Source organism: Pan troglodytes, chromosome 16, assembly GCF_028858775.2.
Source record: "Pan troglodytes isolate AG18354 chromosome 16, NHGRI_mPanTro3-v2.0_pri, whole genome shotgun sequence".
In the NCBI taxonomy this organism is placed as follows: domain Eukaryota; kingdom Metazoa; phylum Chordata; class Mammalia; order Primates; family Hominidae; genus Pan; species Pan troglodytes.
In genome coordinates this window covers 47,381,452-47,398,939 of record NC_072414.2, presented here as the reverse complement: position 1 = coordinate 47,398,939, position 17,488 = coordinate 47,381,452, and the positions used below count along the sequence as shown (strand labels likewise).

Here is a 17,488-nt window from a genome sequence, read left to right as displayed (position 1 = left end):
CGGGATCTCGGCTCTCTGCAAGCTCCACCTCCCGGGTTCACGCCATTCTCCTGCCTCAGCCTCCCAAGTAGCTGGGACTACAGGTGCCCACCACCACGCTCGGCTAATTTTTTGTATTTTTAGTAGAGACGGGGTTTCACTGTGTTAGCCAGGATGGTCTTGATCTCCTGACCTCGTGGTCTGTCCGCCTTGGCCTCCCAAAGTGCTGAGATTACAGGCGTGAGCCGCCGCGCCTGGCCATTTTTTTTGTACTTTTAATAGCGACGGGATTTCACTATGTTGTTCAGGCTGGTCTTGAACTCCTGACCTCGTGGTCTGCCTGCCTCAGCCGCTCAAAGTGCTGGGATTACAGGCATGAGTCACCACGCCTGGCCCCAGCACCCCGGCCGAGTACTGTGGCGGAATCTCACCTCTAAATTAATTAATTTTCTCTTAGGGGGTATATAATGCTGAAAAATATTTTTTTTCCCCTGTTCTTTGCAGGACTTAAATTACATAAGAAATGCATGATCGACCGGGCGCGGTAGCTCATGCCTATAATCCCAGCACTTTGGGTGGCCGAGGCGGGCGGATTACGGGGTCAGGAGATCAAGACCATCCTAGCTAACACGGTGAAACCCCGTCTGTACTAAAAATACAAAAAATTAGCCGGGCGTGGTGGTGGGCGCCTGTAGTCCCAGCTACTTGGGAGCCTGAGGCAGGAGGATGGCGTGAACCCGGGAGGCGGAGCTTGCAGTGAGCCGAGACGGCGCCACTGCACTCCAGCCTGGGCGACAGGGGGACTCCGTCTCAAAAAAAACAAAAAAAAAAAAACAAAAAGAAATGCATGTTCATGATAGGGAAAAAAAAATAGTAAGCAAAAGAAATTTAAAATGGTCTATAATTCTTTTATCTAGAAATAATTACTGTTGATATTTGGTGTACTTTGCTCATAAATTTATATGTTATATTATTTTTAACTTTTCTTAATATTTTATGCTCTTTTCTTTTTTTTTTTTTAAGACAGGGTTTCACTCTTGTTGCCCAAGCTGTAGTGCAATGGCATGATCTCGGCTCACTGCAACCTTCGCCTCCCAGGTTCAAGCAATTCTCCTGCCTCAGCCTCTGGAGTAGCTGGGATTACAGGCGTGCACCACCACACCTGGCTAATTTTTTGTATTTTTAGTAGAAACGGGGTTTCACCGTGTTAGCCAGGCTGGTCTCAAACTCCTGACCTCAGGTGATTCACCTGCATTGGCCTCCCAAACTGCTGGGATTACAGGTTTGAGCCACTGTGCCCGGCCTTTATGCTCTTTTTCATTAAAAATATATTGTGAAGTCATCATTCTGTTTGTACACATTTTCTTTGAGGAGGTTCTTATAAAATATATCTTCTGTAGTGACATTTAGTTTTTCTGTGTTTTGAGTTCTTTCTTTTTTTAAAAAAATTATTGGTAGAACTGGTCTCGCTATGTTGCCTAGGCTGGTTTTGAACTCCTGGCTTTAAGTGATTCTCACACATTGGCCTACCAAAGTCCTGGGATTACAGGCATGAGCCACTGTGCCTGGACTGCCCTCTCTCTGACTTTTTTTTGAGACATAGTCACACTCTCTTGTCCAGGCTGGAGTGCAGTGGCATGATCATGGCTCACTGCAGCCTCAACTCCTAGGCTCAAGTAATCCTCCTGCCTCAGCTTTCTGAGTAGCTAGTACTATAGGCATATACCACCATGCCCAAATAATTTTTTAATTTTTATTTTTGTAGAGACAGGGTCTTGCTGTGTTGCCCAGGCTGGTCTTGAACTTCTAGCGTCAAGCAGTCCTCCAGCCTTGGCCTCCCAAAAGTGCTAGGGTGACAGGTATGAGTCACTGCACCCAGCCTGAGTCCTTGTTTTTTATAGTTTATGTTTTCTTATAAGGCATTTAGACACACACACACACACACACACACACACACGTACATATACATACATACTTTCATAAATCATAGTTTGAAGCCACGGTTTTTATTCTTACGGTACCAGGCATTGACAGCCATTAGAATGGTCTTTAGAAACTTCGAATAAACTTTTAAGAATTCAGGAAATGTATCACTAGGTATCTAATGATAGATTTTTTCATATTAGGTATTAATGAACATACTGGATCAAGTAATTTGGTAATGTAAGGTAGAGGTTTTATTTACTTAGTCAAGGTAGCTTTGAGTTCTTAATAAATCTTGTGGCTGGGCACGATGGCTCATACCTGTAATCCCAGCACTTTGGGAGGCCAAGGTGGGCGGATCGCTTGAAGTCAGGAGTTCGAGACCAGCCTGGGCAACATGGTAAAACCCTATCTCTAGTAGAAATACAAAAATTAGCCGTGGCGTATGTCTGTAATCCCAGTTGCTTAGGAGGCTGAGGCAGGAGAATCACTTGAACCCAGGAGGCAGAGGTTGCAGCGAGCCAAGATAGTGCCACTGCACTCCAGCCTGGGCAACAGAGCAAGACTCCGTTTCCAAAAAAAAAAAATCTTAAATGATTGCATTTTCTTATCCAAAATTATCACCTGACAGTTTCAAATAAATGAAGTTCATTAGCAACAGTGGAGTGACTTCTATAATTGTATGTGACATTTCATTAAATCTATTCTAACATATTAGGAAGAGATTTTCATCTACCCAGATTATATGTTGGCTGCAGAAAGTCAACAGAGAGTTTTAAATTAAGAAATAATTATATTGATCTTTGCTTTATATCAGAAAGCAGCCAAAATGGCACAGTGCTTATGGAAGAAACTGCTTATCCAGCTTTGGAGGAAGCCAGCTCAACAGTTGAGGTAAACTTGTATTTTACACTGTGGATATATGTTAAATAGTATCCTTAGAATACTATTTAAAGCCTCTAATTCTATTTATGCATTCTATTCCTATTTTGAATTATAAGCAATTTTGACTTCTAAGTTAGATGTCTTAGAGGACATCTAAGCAAAGTATTTTACTGGTATTGTGTTAAAGATCTATCTTTTCACCTCTAATATAATTCTTTTTGGAAGTAGATTGCATTCTTGAATTATATTGAAAAATTAAACTGTTAGGTTTCATGTCTAAAATGGTGGTTCATTTTAAAATTTGGTAACAACCTAAGACTTATGCTTTGGGGTTTTACTTGACTTCTGTATAAAACTAGATAGCTAGATGATCATTTTACATGGTGTTTTAGTCTGTTTGTACTGATCTGACAAAATACCTGATACTGGGTGATTTATAACAAACAGAAATTTATTTCTCACAGTTATAGAGGCTGGGAAGTTTAAGATCAAAGTGTGGACAAGTTCAATGTTTGCTGATGACATGCTCTCTTGTTTCCAAATGGCATTTTGTTGCTACATCTTTAAGAGGAGATGGGCAAAAAAAGGCTGGATGCTGCATGAAGCCTGTTTTATAAAGACCTTAATCATATTCCCAGGGGAGGATCCCTTATAACTCAGTCACCTCCTAAAGGTCCCACTTCTTAGTACTATCACATTGGCGATTACATTCCAGCGTAGAAATTTTTGGGGACACCTTCAGATACATTCAGTACAAGATACAGCTGTTGAAGTTTATTACGTACATAACCTGAGAAGTTCAGTGAGTCTTTTTTGGGCTTCCACACTACAGAGTTGTGCTCGAATAGAACCATGGAACTCGTGAGAGAAGTGAGCTCTTTTTTCTGTGGTTATTGAGGGGGCAAAGATGGGCTTCTCAGCTTCTGCAGCCCACTAGGAGAATGCAGTGGTCTGATCTAATTCTGAGAGTTGTCAAGGGATCTGATGGTGTTCTCAAGCTATATGATGAGCCTGCTATTGCATAATTCTTTACTAATAGTAGGAATCATATCTTTTATTTTAACTCAGATGACTATAATACTTACTACTGTTGTATTCTAAGAAAATGTAAGACCCTTAAATGATTGTTGAACTTACCATCTCTAAAATTATGATTCTTCAGGCAGAGGAACAAAAGATACCCGAAGACAGTATCTATATTGGAACTGCCAGTGATGATTCTGATATTGTTACCCTTGAGCCACCTAAGTTAGAAGAAATTGGAAATCAAGAAGTTGTCATTGTTGAAGAAGCACAGAGTTCAGAAGACTTTAACATGGGCTCTTCCTCTAGCAGCCAGTATACTTTCTGTCAGCCAGAAACTGGTAAGAATACACTGATAAGAGACTTAAAGACATGTACGACCACACTTTATATAAAGGCTTGTTTTCTACTCCTAATAATTTAGTCTCTAGTTTTGAATATGTTTGGGTAAAACTCAAGACAAGACTATTTTTGTGTGTGAAATCTATTAATACCTAGTGTTTCGCTAGACTGTTCTGGAGCATAGCAATCTTTTACTGTAACAGTAACCATCTTTTGCCATTAAATAGAAGACAAAATTGCTTCAGTGTGAGATTTGTTAAAATCACAAATGCTCCAAAATTCTTTTGGTGCTTTTTAGATCTTTAAGAGTGGGAGATTGGGGATGTTAATATTTTTGCTTGCAGTAGTGTACATTTTGTAATATAGAAATAGTGAAAAAAATTGTTATTAAAGTCTCTTCAGATATATTCAATTATTAATCATGCAACAAACATTTATTGAGTACCTACCATATGTGAAACAGAGTTCAAGGTGCTATCAATACAGCTAGTCTTCCAAAGCTCCTGACTTTCAGAGCTTTTGTTTTAGATTCTGTTATGAAAATGTCACTAGTGTAAGTCACATTTTTAATGCAATCAATGCCCGTTGTACAGACAGACTTATTCAGAGATTAAAGTGTGAGTTGCTTGATTTCTTTCTGCTATGCTTCAGCTCAGTTTTAGCAGTATGTATAACATCTTTTAATGTGATATAAGTATATAGGTATAAAGTTCCTGGATATATCAGTTATTAACCCACAATTATAACTAAGGGTGAGTTATGGCAGAGACAACTTGAAACACTGCTAGTGATTCTAAAAATTTCCTAATTTGACGAAGAAACAGGAAACAGGTAGTATCTATTTTAGATAATTTTTTTAGATTTTACCATTCTTTAATATTTACATTTGCCAACCATAATCAGACAATAGAATTTCTGTCATTCCAGTTTAAGCTAATAAAATGTCAAGTAGAGGTTCTTGGCTGGGCATAGTGGCTCACGCCAGTAATTCCAGCACTTTGTAAAGCTGAGGCAGGTGGATTACCTGAACCCAGGATTTCGAGACCAGCCTGGGCAACATAGCGAGACCTCATCTCTACAAATAATAAAAAGCCAGGCATGATGGTGTGCGCATGTGGTCCCAGCCACTTGGGAGGCTGAGGTGGGAGGATTGCTTGAGCCTGGGAGGTTGAGGCTGTAGTGAGCTGAGATTGCGCCACTGCACCCAGATTGCCAACCTGGGTGACAGAGCAGGATCCTGTCTCAAAAAAAAAAAAAAAAAAAAAGTAGAGATTCTTGGCTATCTCATTTAATGAGAAGTTATTTTCAGTTAGTATATCAGTGGTTTGCCTATAAACATGAACGTGAAAACACTTTATCCAGCTATTTGAATATTCATGTGACATTCTTGATGTTCAGAGGAAAACTTCAGGCTTTGTTAGAATAGCATTCATAGTATCTTTATTTATGGAGGGGTATTGTAATTGATTTTAGAATCCTTGTTAGTCATCAAATTTTATTATTATTTTTTAAACTCCAGGATTTGTGTTGTATTCAGGTAGTTTCCCCACCCCCCTTTCCTTTCCTGCCTCTGGTTTAATTCGAGAATATTCATGGCCCAGAAAAGTCAAATTGAAGCCAGAGTATTATAGAATGGTCAGATATATAAGAAACTGACATAGACGTAAAAGAAACTACATACTGTTGCTGGGCGTGGTGGCTCACACCTGTAATCCCAGCACCATCTCAAAAAAAAGAAAGAAATTACATATTAACTTTTTTCAGGAAGTTGTATAGTTCTAAGACCATTCTTCTAATATTTATCTTCTTTCTGAATTCTGACTTCTTGAGATTTTTGTGGACTGAGTTAAGAGGAATATTTGATTAACTGTATTTTTACCCATTGTTATTCCTCCTAAAGATATTGTTTCAATAAACCAAATGTTTAAAGACGAAATTTTGGACTATACTGAAAACACTACATATAAACCAGTTGCCAAAAGTTTTTGTTTTGAGGCCAGGCACTTTGGCTCATGCCTGTAATCCCTGCACTTTGGGAGACTGAGGCAGGCAGATTACCTGAGGTAAGGAGTTTGAGACCAGCCTGACCAACATGGCAAAAACCCTTCTCTACTGAAAATACAAAATTTAGCCAGGCACCTGTAATCCCAGCTACTTGGGATTAGCTGCCTGTGGTAGCGCAGGCCTGTAATCCCAGCTACTCTGGAGGCTGAGGCAGGAGAATCTCTTGAACCCAGGAGGCGGAGGTTGCAGTGAGCCAAGATTGCGCCACTGCACTCCAGCCTGGGCAATAGAGGGAGACCCCGTCTCAAAAAAAAAAAGATAGTTTTTGTTTTTCCCTTTTAGTTTGCTGATTTTGTGCTAGCCATTGCTTAATTTTGTTTTTTCCTTTCCCTTTCTTCATCCTTAAGGATTTCAACTTCAATTTTTTCTTCTCCTGACTTATATTCTTGTGGCAGTGTACATTTTGTTGGGTTAAGAACACTGCCTGCTTCCTCTTTATGAACTCTCTTCCCTGACAAAAAGCAAAGTTGGTAGTGTAGAGAAGTTTGTATTGTGTATGTTTTTAAGAAGGCGTGGTTATTACATTTTAATTTTGTACGGATAACAATGTTAAGTGATAATTAAGTATTTTTCTTTTTTTTCTTTTTAGTCTTTATAATATAGCTTTATGCCTCTTTTTTTCCTGTTTATTCACAAAAGAAAGGTGGTGGGAGAAGCTGTGGAAGATTCCTGAGTGCATATGGGGATGGGATGATCAGCTGAAACACCATGTTCCTAGCCAACTCGCTTTCCAAGGTGGTGTGACTAAATCTGACCAGCTTCTCTAGAGCTGAGTGTGCCTAGTCACATTTACTATTTACCGAGTGCTTTAAAGATACCTGTTGTCATCCGCAATACTCTAAACAAGTGTTCAGAATCTCTTGTAAAGGAGCTGGCCAAGCTTATTGCATGCCTTTGCATTGCTTGCATCTATGGGCCAAATTAAGCTTTTTTAAACGAAGTTAAAAATCAAAATATTTCAGCTATTATATGTATGGGTTAAAAAAGTTGGAAGCATTAGATAAGGACATGAATATATTAATGTGGGTTAGGCTGTTTTGTTAGAATATATAATGAAGGTAATGTTAATGTAGAATTGAACAATTATTTAAATAAGTTTTACAAATGGTTTGTTTTTACATTTACCTATCTTAATTTTATGTCAGAAAGCCTGACTTAAATACTCTAACCATGATCATGAATGCCTTTGTATTATGTAATGCTTTGTTTAAGTCTTCCTTTCTTTCTCTTTGTCCAAGAAATATAACCTCACACCTGAGGCGACGGCATCTTTGAAAAGCTAGTGATCAAGAATAACCAGATAAACATGATGGGCATAAGGGTCATGACCAAAAAGATCTCTCAGTGGCATCTGTATCACTAAATATTAGGAATATTCATTCATTTCAGTAGTGCCTTCTGTCTTTGTGTTTATTGTTGTAAGTGTGAAAGTGAACTGAATACTCCATGATCCATCTCTGAAAAATATTGCCTAACCTAAATCACCAGCTTTCCTGTGGCATGGATATCCTGTCTTCTGAAGAACTGTTTTTGCTTTTCTGGAGCATGAATGTTTGTTGTTTTAGAGCTCTTTGTATTCGAGTTCGTATTTTATCCTTATTTTTAGTGCTTTTCCTCTAAGTAGCTTGTGGAAATTATTTCTGAGTAATTGAAGCTTCTGTGTCAACATATAGTTTGTTGACATAAGAAACGGTGTTAAGAAATTATGCATTTGGAAAAAACTGAAGGTGATTTTTTCCAGGGAATTTGTTTCCTGGACTTGGGATTTCTTGTGCAAATTTTCCCGACTAGTTTGTTTTTCTCTACTATTATTTTCATAAAGGAGCAGCACCAGAATAGTCCTTAATATCGGAGATAGCTGTTGTGTCACTTCCTCATGCTGACATATTTACTAGAGGGTAAAATTAATAACCTTCTAGTAAGAGTGGCAGTCGAAGGGAAGGGCTCATCTGACTTCTGGAAACCTATGTTAAAATACAGTGCTTTGAACCTTGATCGTGGGCTAATTAGGTTGGAAATGAAACTAGAGACCAGATACACCCAAGGAAACTTTTGGTAGTTATTTTACTTTATAAGTCACAGGAAATGCTTGTGTACTTTCCTGTGTTCCTTAAATAGTTGCACTTAAATTACCTCTTTGAAACTGAATGAAGAGACAGAGAGTATTTTTTTTTCTTTCCAGAAATAATACTTGTTTATACCTGTAATAGCAATGAAATTTTGTTTCTTTTGAGACAGAGTTTTGCTCTGTCTCCCAGTCTGGAGTATAGTGGCAGGATCTCAGCTCACCTCCCGGGTTCAAGTGATTCTCCTGCCTCAGCCTCCGAAGTAGCTGGGACTATAGGTGCACTACCATGCCCGGCTAATTTTTGTATTTTTAGTAGAGAAGGGGTTTCGCCATGTTGGCCAGGCTGATCTCGAACTCCTGACCTCAGGTGATCTGCCCGCCTCGGTCTCCCAAAGTGCTGGGATTACAGGCGTGAGCCACTGCTCCTGGCCAGCAGTGAAACTTGAGGCTATGCGAATGAAAGATTGTTCTAATAGTGTAAACTATAAGGCGAGGAGGATTAAATAAAAAAACAGAGATAGGCTCTCAAAGCACCAAATAGTATGATTAACAGATTCTTGTGTATCACATTTGAAATGCTTTATGTTTTGGCTTTATGTTGATGAGTTGAAAACCCGTGTTTTTGTTTATGTTGTTTGGTTTTTGTTTTTGGCTATCTTATGTAGAAAGGCATGTAAGGGATGGCATTGATTATTCTAAATAATTTTTACTGGGAAAGCTTTTCCAAGATTTTGAATAGCTAAATGTCAACTTTTTTCTTAATAGTATTTTCATCTCAGCCTAGTGACGATGAATCAAGTAGTGATGAAACCAGTAATCAGCCCAGTCCTGCTTTTAGACGACGCCGTGCTAGGAAGAAGACCGTTTCTGCTTCAGAATCTGAAGACCGGCTAGTTGCTGAACAAGAAACTGAACCTTCTAAGGAGTTGAGTAAACGTCAGTTCAGTAGTGGTCTCAATAAGTGTGTTATACTTGCTTTGGTGATTGCAATCAGCATGGGATTTGGCCATTTCTATGGTAAGTACTCAAAAATGTGTTATACATAACCTGATGGGATAGTGTAGAGGAACTTAAGAGTGAGGACTCTTGGGATCTGTTTTCAGTGCCATTATTAAATGTATGGCCTTGAAAACTTGAAGCCTGTTTGAGCCTCAGTTTTCTCATTCGGGAAGTGGGTGCTGCCTATCTCACAAAGCTTTTTATTTAAATAAGGTAGTAGTTATTAAGAAATGTAAGGATAATAACCATATATGTTTGTGACTCTTTTAAAGTTAAAAGATTGGAAGATTAAAAATCTGAAATGCTCACCATGAGGCAAATCATTTACATTTAGAATCACACTTAAACTAAGTTGAAGTGTGACTTTATTAGGAAGATTATTTAAATCCCAGTTGAAATAGTTACATTTGAAATGTGTAAATAATAAGTGTTCATTATTTCTACTTTGAGGTTTCATGTAAGTATCATACTTTGTAACTTTCATTGTTGCTTCTGTGATTCACATGAATCGAGAGTTTGTCATCTTTGTTCTTATACTTTGCTCTTTATTATGATTGATACTGTTTATATATGTTGATTATGTTATCAATTCAAAGCTTTTAAATGCCTTTTGGGTGAGAAGAGGAAGGTATTCTATTGGTGTTACTTTACTTTTTCATTTAGGAGTCTCACAGACCATTGAATCTCTCCTTTGTTTTTTGGAGACGGAGTCCCACTCTGTCGCCCAGGCTGGAGTGCAGTGGCACAATCTCAGCTCAATGCAAACTCCACCCCCAGGGTTCTAGCAATTCTCCTACCTCAGCCTCCGGAGTAACTGGGATAACAGGCGCCCGCCACCATGCCTGGCTAATTTTTTTATATTTGTAGTAGAGACGGGGTTTTGCCATGTTGGCCAGGCTGGTCTCGAACTCTTTTTTTTTTTTTCTTTTTTTCTTTTTTTTTGAGACGGAGTCTCACTCTGTCGCCCAGGCTGGAGTCCAGTGGTGTGACCTCGGCTCAATGCAGCCTCTGCCTCTGGGTTCAAGTGATTCTCCTGCCTCAGCCTCCTGAGTAGCTGGGACTACAGGCGCCTGCCACCACGCCCAGCTAATTTTTTTGTATTTTTAGTAGAGACGGGGTTTCACCATCTTGGCCAGGCTGGTCTCAATCTCCTGACCTTGTGATCCACCCGCCTCGGCCTCCCAAAGTGTTGGGATTACAGGCGTGAGCCACCGCACCCAGCCAGTCTTGAACTCTTGACCTAAGGTGATCCACCCCACTCAGCCTCCCAGAGTGCTGGGATTATAGGCATGAGCCACCGTGCCTGGCCTGAGTCTCTTATTTAAGGTATGTGTTTGTACAATGACTGGAGTATTTGAAACCTGAACTTTGACTCTCTTTGCTATATTGGAATTTGGGGTAGAGACACTTTAAAAGGAAATGTCTTAGATCTTGTCAACTTCCCAAATTTTAGCTTGCTTTATATTAACTACTTTTAGATTTTTTTGCCTGCATAATCCACAGTCTTAACTTTTCGTTTTGCTAGTTCCTTCGAAAAATGTATTTCTTATGCAAAGATTGAAGAATTACATGTACCCTATGTGGATTTGTGGAAAAGGTATATTATTCAACATAGCGTAATGTTAGAATAAACTTAATGAAGACAATACCTGTTTAAAGTCAGAGCTTGCAAGATGTGTTTCTTGTATTTATATTAATAAAAATATGTATTTAGATTTCTGATGGATACCTGCTTGAATTTAATACTGAGATACTATTATTTGTATCCTTTCTTGAAATTTGTTGTAATAAGATTTGATTTGAAATATATATTTACCTTTATAGACTATCTAGCTGAAACAATCAATAAGTATTTGAGTATGATTTTCCCTCCACAAGTAAACATGAGGGTAACAATGGAGAAGATCTTATCTTAATCTTTTTTTCTTACTTCAAAAAAAATTGGATAGTGATTTAAAGTGTTAATCCAAATTGCATTAAAACTTCACCATTTACATGACCTTTGAATATTTTGTAGAAAAATAATTTTACAGAAGTGCTTTCAAAATGAGAAGTTACTTCTCTGTTATGTAGGATTTTGGTTATTAGTAAAATTTACCTTAATAGTTAATTAATAAAACATTGTCCTTTACTTGATATTAGCCTTTTCAGGCTATGAAAAGCCTGGATAACATATTAGGAAGTAGGCCTACATAGTAATGAGATTAGTTGAATTAACATACAAGACCTAACCTAAATGACTTTTCCAAGTCACTACTTAAAAGACATCACTTTTTTTTTTTTTTGAGACAGAGTTTTGCTCTTGTTGCCCAGGCTGGAGTGCAGTGCGTGATCTCGGCTCACCGCAACCTTCGCCTCCCGGGTTCAAGCAATTCTCCTGCCTCAGCCTCCCGAGTATCTAGGATTACAGGCATGCACCACCATGTCCAGCTAATTTTGTATTTTTAGTAGAGATGAGGTTTCTCCATGTTGGTCAGGCTGGTCTCGAACTCCTGACCTCAGGTGATCTGTCCACCTCGGCCTCCCAAAGTGCTGGGATTACAGGCGTGAGCCACCGCACCTGGCAAGACATCACATTTTTAAATTTCAGCACTGATCTCAACATTCTTTGGAGTTGATTTCAGAGCCGTTTTGAATTTTCTATTCACCGTAAAGTCGGTCATTGCACCCCATAGTCATTCATTCACTTTATAATTTTATTTTTTTTTGAGACAGAGTCTTGCTCTGTTCCCCAGGCTGGATTGGAGTGCAGTGGTATGATCTTGGCTCACTGCCACCTCCGTCTCCCAGGTTCAAGCGATCCTTCTGTCTCACCCTCCCGAGTAGCTAGGATTACAGGCATCCGCCAGCACGCCTGGCTAATTTTTGTATTTTTAGAAGAGATGAGGTTTCGCCCTGTTGGCCAGGTTGGTCTCGAACTCCTGACCTCAAGTGATCTGCCTGCCTCGGCCTCCCAAAGTGCTGGGATTATAGGCGTGAGCCATCGTGCCTGGCCCGCTTTATAATAATTTAACAATACCATATTACTAATTGAATCATTCTGCGTTTGCCAGCCCTGGTGCCATACAGATTTGAATTGGCAGATCTATACTGCAGGGAAGAGAAAGCTAGCATGACTAAGGATAGTGAAGCAGTGTACTCCAGGTATTTGGTTCTGAAAATGCTTCCAGAAGTTTTATTAAAAAGTTTCATGAGAAAGCAGTCTTTCTTATTCTTACATTTGCTTGTGACTATCAACATTCCAAATCATCAATGGAGTTCAATTGATTTGGTTTTCTCCTCGAGTTGCTTTAAGTATTGATAGACTACCTGGCTCTTCGGCAGACTATTATATAACAAGATATCTAGATGCTAAGTTATAGAGCACAGAATGAATTACAGCTCAAAGGATACACTTACTGAATTATCCTGGAGGTGGTAAGATTTAAGTTGTGTCTAATCATAGTAAGTTTATGATAGACTCAAGGGAAGGTGGAACATTCCAGCGACAGAGAATCTGATAACCTGAGGAAGAAGTAATCTTGGGTTTGGGAGCAGTGAAAAGACTGCTTGGACTACAGCAGAGTGTAGGTATTGAGAAATAATGGAATAGGTGGGGTGCTATTACAGTCATCCCTTGATATACATGAGGGATGGGTTCCAGGATGCACCCCCATACCAAAATCCATACGTACTAAAGTCCCTTGACTGCGGACCTCACATATATGAAAAGTCACCTCTCCATATACCTGGATTTTGCATCCTGCCATGTAGTTCAAACTCATGTTGCTCAAGGGTCAACTGTGTATTGTAAAACATCTTGGAATCTAGATAGGAAAATTTGATTTATTGAGTAACCTGCTATCAGGTTAGGGAAAAAAGTGCCGGAACTTTCTGCTGGTGTGGAAAAGGTGGTATGGAAAAATGTAGAATAGTCAGTCAGTTAAGAGTTCTGTAATCTGGATATTTGGTGAGGAGGACCTTGACAATTGGAATAACAGTGGGAATGGAATAAGGGACATTGAAGGAATAATGGAAAATAATGGCAATTTATTAAATTGTAGAAAATGTGCTAGCTGCTTCACTTTTGGAGTTGGGGTTACTGGGGAAGTTTTGCCAGATGATAAATAGATGGTAAGCACAGTTTGGTTTGGTTTTACCCAAATTTGTTCTAGACAAATTTGGTTTGGGGCAGGTGTTGAGGTTTGATTTTTTTTTTTTTTTCCACCCTACAAAGAGGCCCCCTACACAGCTGGATGTGTTGGCTAGAAGCTCTGATGAGAAGTTAGGACAAGATCTGTAGCTTGGAATTCTTAATAGGAGTGATAGCAAAATCTGACAGCGGTGCAACATGGTAAAATAGGCAGCATTTGTAGACATGACTAGGCCAAAGATTGTATCTTGAGGATAAGACTTTAGGTAGCTGAAGGTGCAGGAAAAACCCCCAAGTGATTAGTCAGTAATATTGTAAAAGGCCACATTAAAACAGTAATCAAGCATATGCTATATTATACTGTCTTGAATTCAGACCTCAACACAGTTTTAGATTATTTTCCAGTGGGCAAAGGAATTAATCTCAGCAGTTTGAAATAGAAATTGCAGAAGTTTTCTGTTACTCTTGGAACTATAGATAAATTTCAACATTTGAAAAAAATCTGGGATTCTGCTGAGTAATTTTGAAACAAGCTTGCCATGCTTCTATAAATTGAGAAATCTAAAGAGAGGAAATGAATTCTAACACAGAATATCATAGCTAGACTATGTAACAGTTACCTGTAAATTGGCAAAAGTTGTTTTTGGTGTTTTTCAAGATGTATTGAAGACATTTAAAATAATTTTTATAGCAGTAAGGGAAGAAATAGTGATCACTGCATCCTTTCTTTGTAAAATTCTATAGTATCTATACTCAGTAGATGTAACGTTAAGGTTGCTAACTGCATTTTGCCTTATTTTTGATTTCGTGGTTTTTTCCCCCCATACATGACACATGTGAACAGCATGTCTGAGTAAAGTAACATTTTTATTTTTAGGATGAAAATATGAAGAATCCTAGTTGGTTTAAGATTCTTTTTTTGAGACGGAGTTTCATTCTTGTTGCCCAGGCTGGAGTGCAGTGGCGCGATCTCGGCTCACCACAACCTCCACCTCCCGGGTTTAAGCGATTCTCCTGCCGCAGCCTCCCGAGTAGCTGGCATTACAGGCACATGCCACCACTCCCTGGCTAATATTGTATTTTTAGTAGAGACAGGGTTTCTCCATGTTGGTCAGGCTGGTCTCGAACTCCTGACCTCAGGTGATCCATCTGCTTTGGCCTCCCAAAGTGCTGGGATTACAGGCGTGAGCTACTGTGCCTGTCCAATTCTTTTATCACTGTTGGGATAAGGACAGTGCTACTCCAGTACAGATTTAACCATTGCAGAATTCTTAACAAATTTGGCCTTGAGAATGGTGCACAATCGCCATTAGCCAATTATTTTCTGTGCTGTACTTTTTGGGCTTTGTTGTATCCTTAAGGCAAAATATTAAAAAAAAAAAAAAGGTTTTCATTTTTCCTTATTGACTTATGACCTGTGAAAAAATACCAGGGTTTGTTCATTTCTCTGTATAAGGGAGGCTGAAACACTTTTTGTACTTAAAAGATAACCCCAAAACAACAAAGCTGAGTGCCTTCAATATAGTAAGATAAGAACATTACATAAATTGTTCTCTTGGTTAGAGCCATATGGGCTGGCCTGTGTGTTTTAATACAAAAGATAGTGAACTGCTTAAATGTTCCTGGGTGTATGTAAATAAATGTTTTTAAGAACTAGCCTACTTGGCCTTACTTATATTACGTTAACGTTCACCACCATTTGATGAATGATTGATCATGGGCTTTCATTTACTTTTCTTTTTTTATTTTATTTTTATTTTTAGTAGAGACAGGGTTTCACCATGTTGGCCAGGCTGGTCTTGAACTCCTGACCTCAAATGATCTACCTGCCTTGGCCTCCCAATGTGCTGGGATTACAGGCGTGAGCCACTGTGCCCAGCCTCAGTTACTTATTCTCTATTTATGTAATCAGAATTTTTAAAGAACGGTGAAATGCTGATACTCTGAATGAAATGATTGTCAAGATTACATAGGTTATGGCCAGGCACAGTGGCTCACACATGTAATCCCAGCACTCTGAGAAGCCAAGGTGGGTGGATCACTTGAGGCCGGGAGTTTGAGACCAGCCTGGCCAACATGGCAAAACCCTGTCTCTATAAAAAATTAGTTGGGCCTGGTGGCGCTTGCCTGTAGTCCCAGCCACTCGGGAAGCTGAGTCACGAGAATTGCTTGAACCAGGGAGGCAGAGGTTGCAGTGAGCTGAGATCATACCAGCCTGGGCAATGGAGCAAGACTCTTCTCAAAAAACAAAAAAACCCAAAAAAAACAAAAAAACAAAAGACTACATAGTTTATATGCAGATTACCAATATTAAAAAATATGTAAAACATTTAATGATAATATTTTTGTTACATACCTTTAATAAAAATATTTATTTTAGGCACAATTCAGATTCAGAAGCGTCAACAGTTAGTCAGAAAGATACATGAAGATGAATTGAATGATATGAAGGATTATCTTTCCCAGTGTCAACAGGAACAAGAATCTTTTATAGATTATAAGGTATGTACCACTAACAGTGTTTAAAATAATTGTTAGTAATTATTTTGCTTATTAGTTAGAGCTTATTGTGCTTATTAGTGCAGATTAGTAAATCAGTAATAATGCTGATCATTGTTGAATTGAGTACGGGTATTTAGTGTGTCCTAGTCATTGTCACGAGTGTACCATATAGAGTATTTCTCTTATTCTCACAACATGTGAATTAAGCAATTACTAACTTTTATAGGTGGAAAAGAGGTTTAGAAAAGTTAAGTGACTTTCTCAAGGTAGCAACTGGCAGAGCTAGTTTGTTTTTGTTTGTTTGTTTATTTATTTGAGATGGAGTCTCGCTCTGTTGCCCAGGCTGGAGTGCAGTGGTGCAACCTCAGGTTGCTGCAACTTCCACCTCCTGGGTTCAAGCGATTCTTGTGCCTCAGCCTCCCAAGTAGCTGGGATTACAGGTGTGCACCTCTATGCCCGGCTAATTTTTTTGTATTTTTAGTAGAGACGGGGTTTCACTACGTTGGCCACGCTGGTCTCGAACTCCTGACCTCCGTCTACCCACCTCAGTCTCCTAAAGTGCTGGGATTACAGGTGTCAGCCACCATGCCCGGCCATGGCCTTTTTTTGTTTTGTTTTGTTTTGTTTGGGAGAGCTAATTAATTGATTCTTAAGGATTTGACTTAAGAACTCTTATCCCTAGCTGCTATTTTATAGTTAACATCTTTTATAAGTGACATTTTATATGTGTATATAGACATTTTTATTAACATTATTTTCACAGAGCGAAGCAAACATTTTCAGTTGGCAGGAGGGAAAGAGGAGAGTTGTGGTTTTATAGCCTCTCTAAGATCTTCTCTTGATCAGGGGACATAGCTATTCCTTTCCATTGTTTTTTTTATTCTGATGGAAGGGAGAGCATGTTATCTTTTTCTACCTATAACTCACCTAGATCTCGTCTCACAGGACTGTACTGTCCATTCTGTCATTACCTAACACCTCTGTGGGTTTATGAGGATCAGCAAAATAGCTGGTCTCTTATCTAGTTTTTTCCTAGGAAGGATGTAGAGAGAAATGCAGGGTAGAAAAATAAGCTATGTCTGGGTGTGGTGGCAACCTCCCAAATTCCCAAAGTTGGTAACCTTGGGAAGCCAAAGTAGGTGGATTGCTTGAGCCCAGGAGTTCAAGACCAGCCTGGCCAATATGGTGAAACCTTGTCTCTACTAAAAATACGAAAATCAGCCGGGTGTGGTGGCACATACCTGTAATCCCAGCTTTTTGGGAGGCTTAGGCACAAGAATTGTTTCAATCTAGGAGGCAGAGGTTATAGTAAGCTGAGATCACACTATTGCACTCCGGCCTGGGCCACAGAGGAAGACTGTCTCAAAAAAAAAAAAAAAACAAAAAAGGAAAAGGAAAGAAAGAAAAGTAAGCTATTGTTTTTTCCTTCATTTTTCCACCCCCAATTCTCACACTTAATTTATGTATGCTTCCCTTACGGGTTATATTTCTTGAAAAGACAAAAATACTACTTTGTAACTAAATTGTATCTTTCAGGGAAGTACTTCTCCCATCCAAGTAGTAACCAGGCC

At 39.0% G+C, this 17,488-nt stretch overlaps 1 protein-coding gene and 1 non-coding gene across 11 annotated transcripts in view; both read left to right on the top strand.

Moving 5' to 3' along the window:
• CCPG1 (cell cycle progression 1) overlaps positions 1-17,488 on the top strand; it is a 91,705-nt gene that overhangs the window by 27,737 nt on the left and 46,480 nt on the right. For all 10 annotated transcript variants that reach the window (XR_010151338.1, XR_010151336.1, XR_010151339.1 and 7 more), the window contains 4 exon segments: positions 2,720-2,796; positions 3,950-4,151; positions 9,050-9,301; positions 15,796-15,917. Coding sequence is in view for 6 of the 10 variants with exons in the window: in XM_054666800.2 (XP_054522775.1) it covers positions 2,720-2,796; positions 3,950-4,151; positions 9,050-9,301; positions 15,796-15,917 (653 nt within the window). In the remaining 4 variants the exon portion in view is untranslated.
• Positions 8,071-8,164, top strand: MIR628 (microRNA mir-628). Its single transcript, NR_035954.1, has one exon. It is a non-coding gene; the product is annotated as a microRNA mir-628 (primary transcript).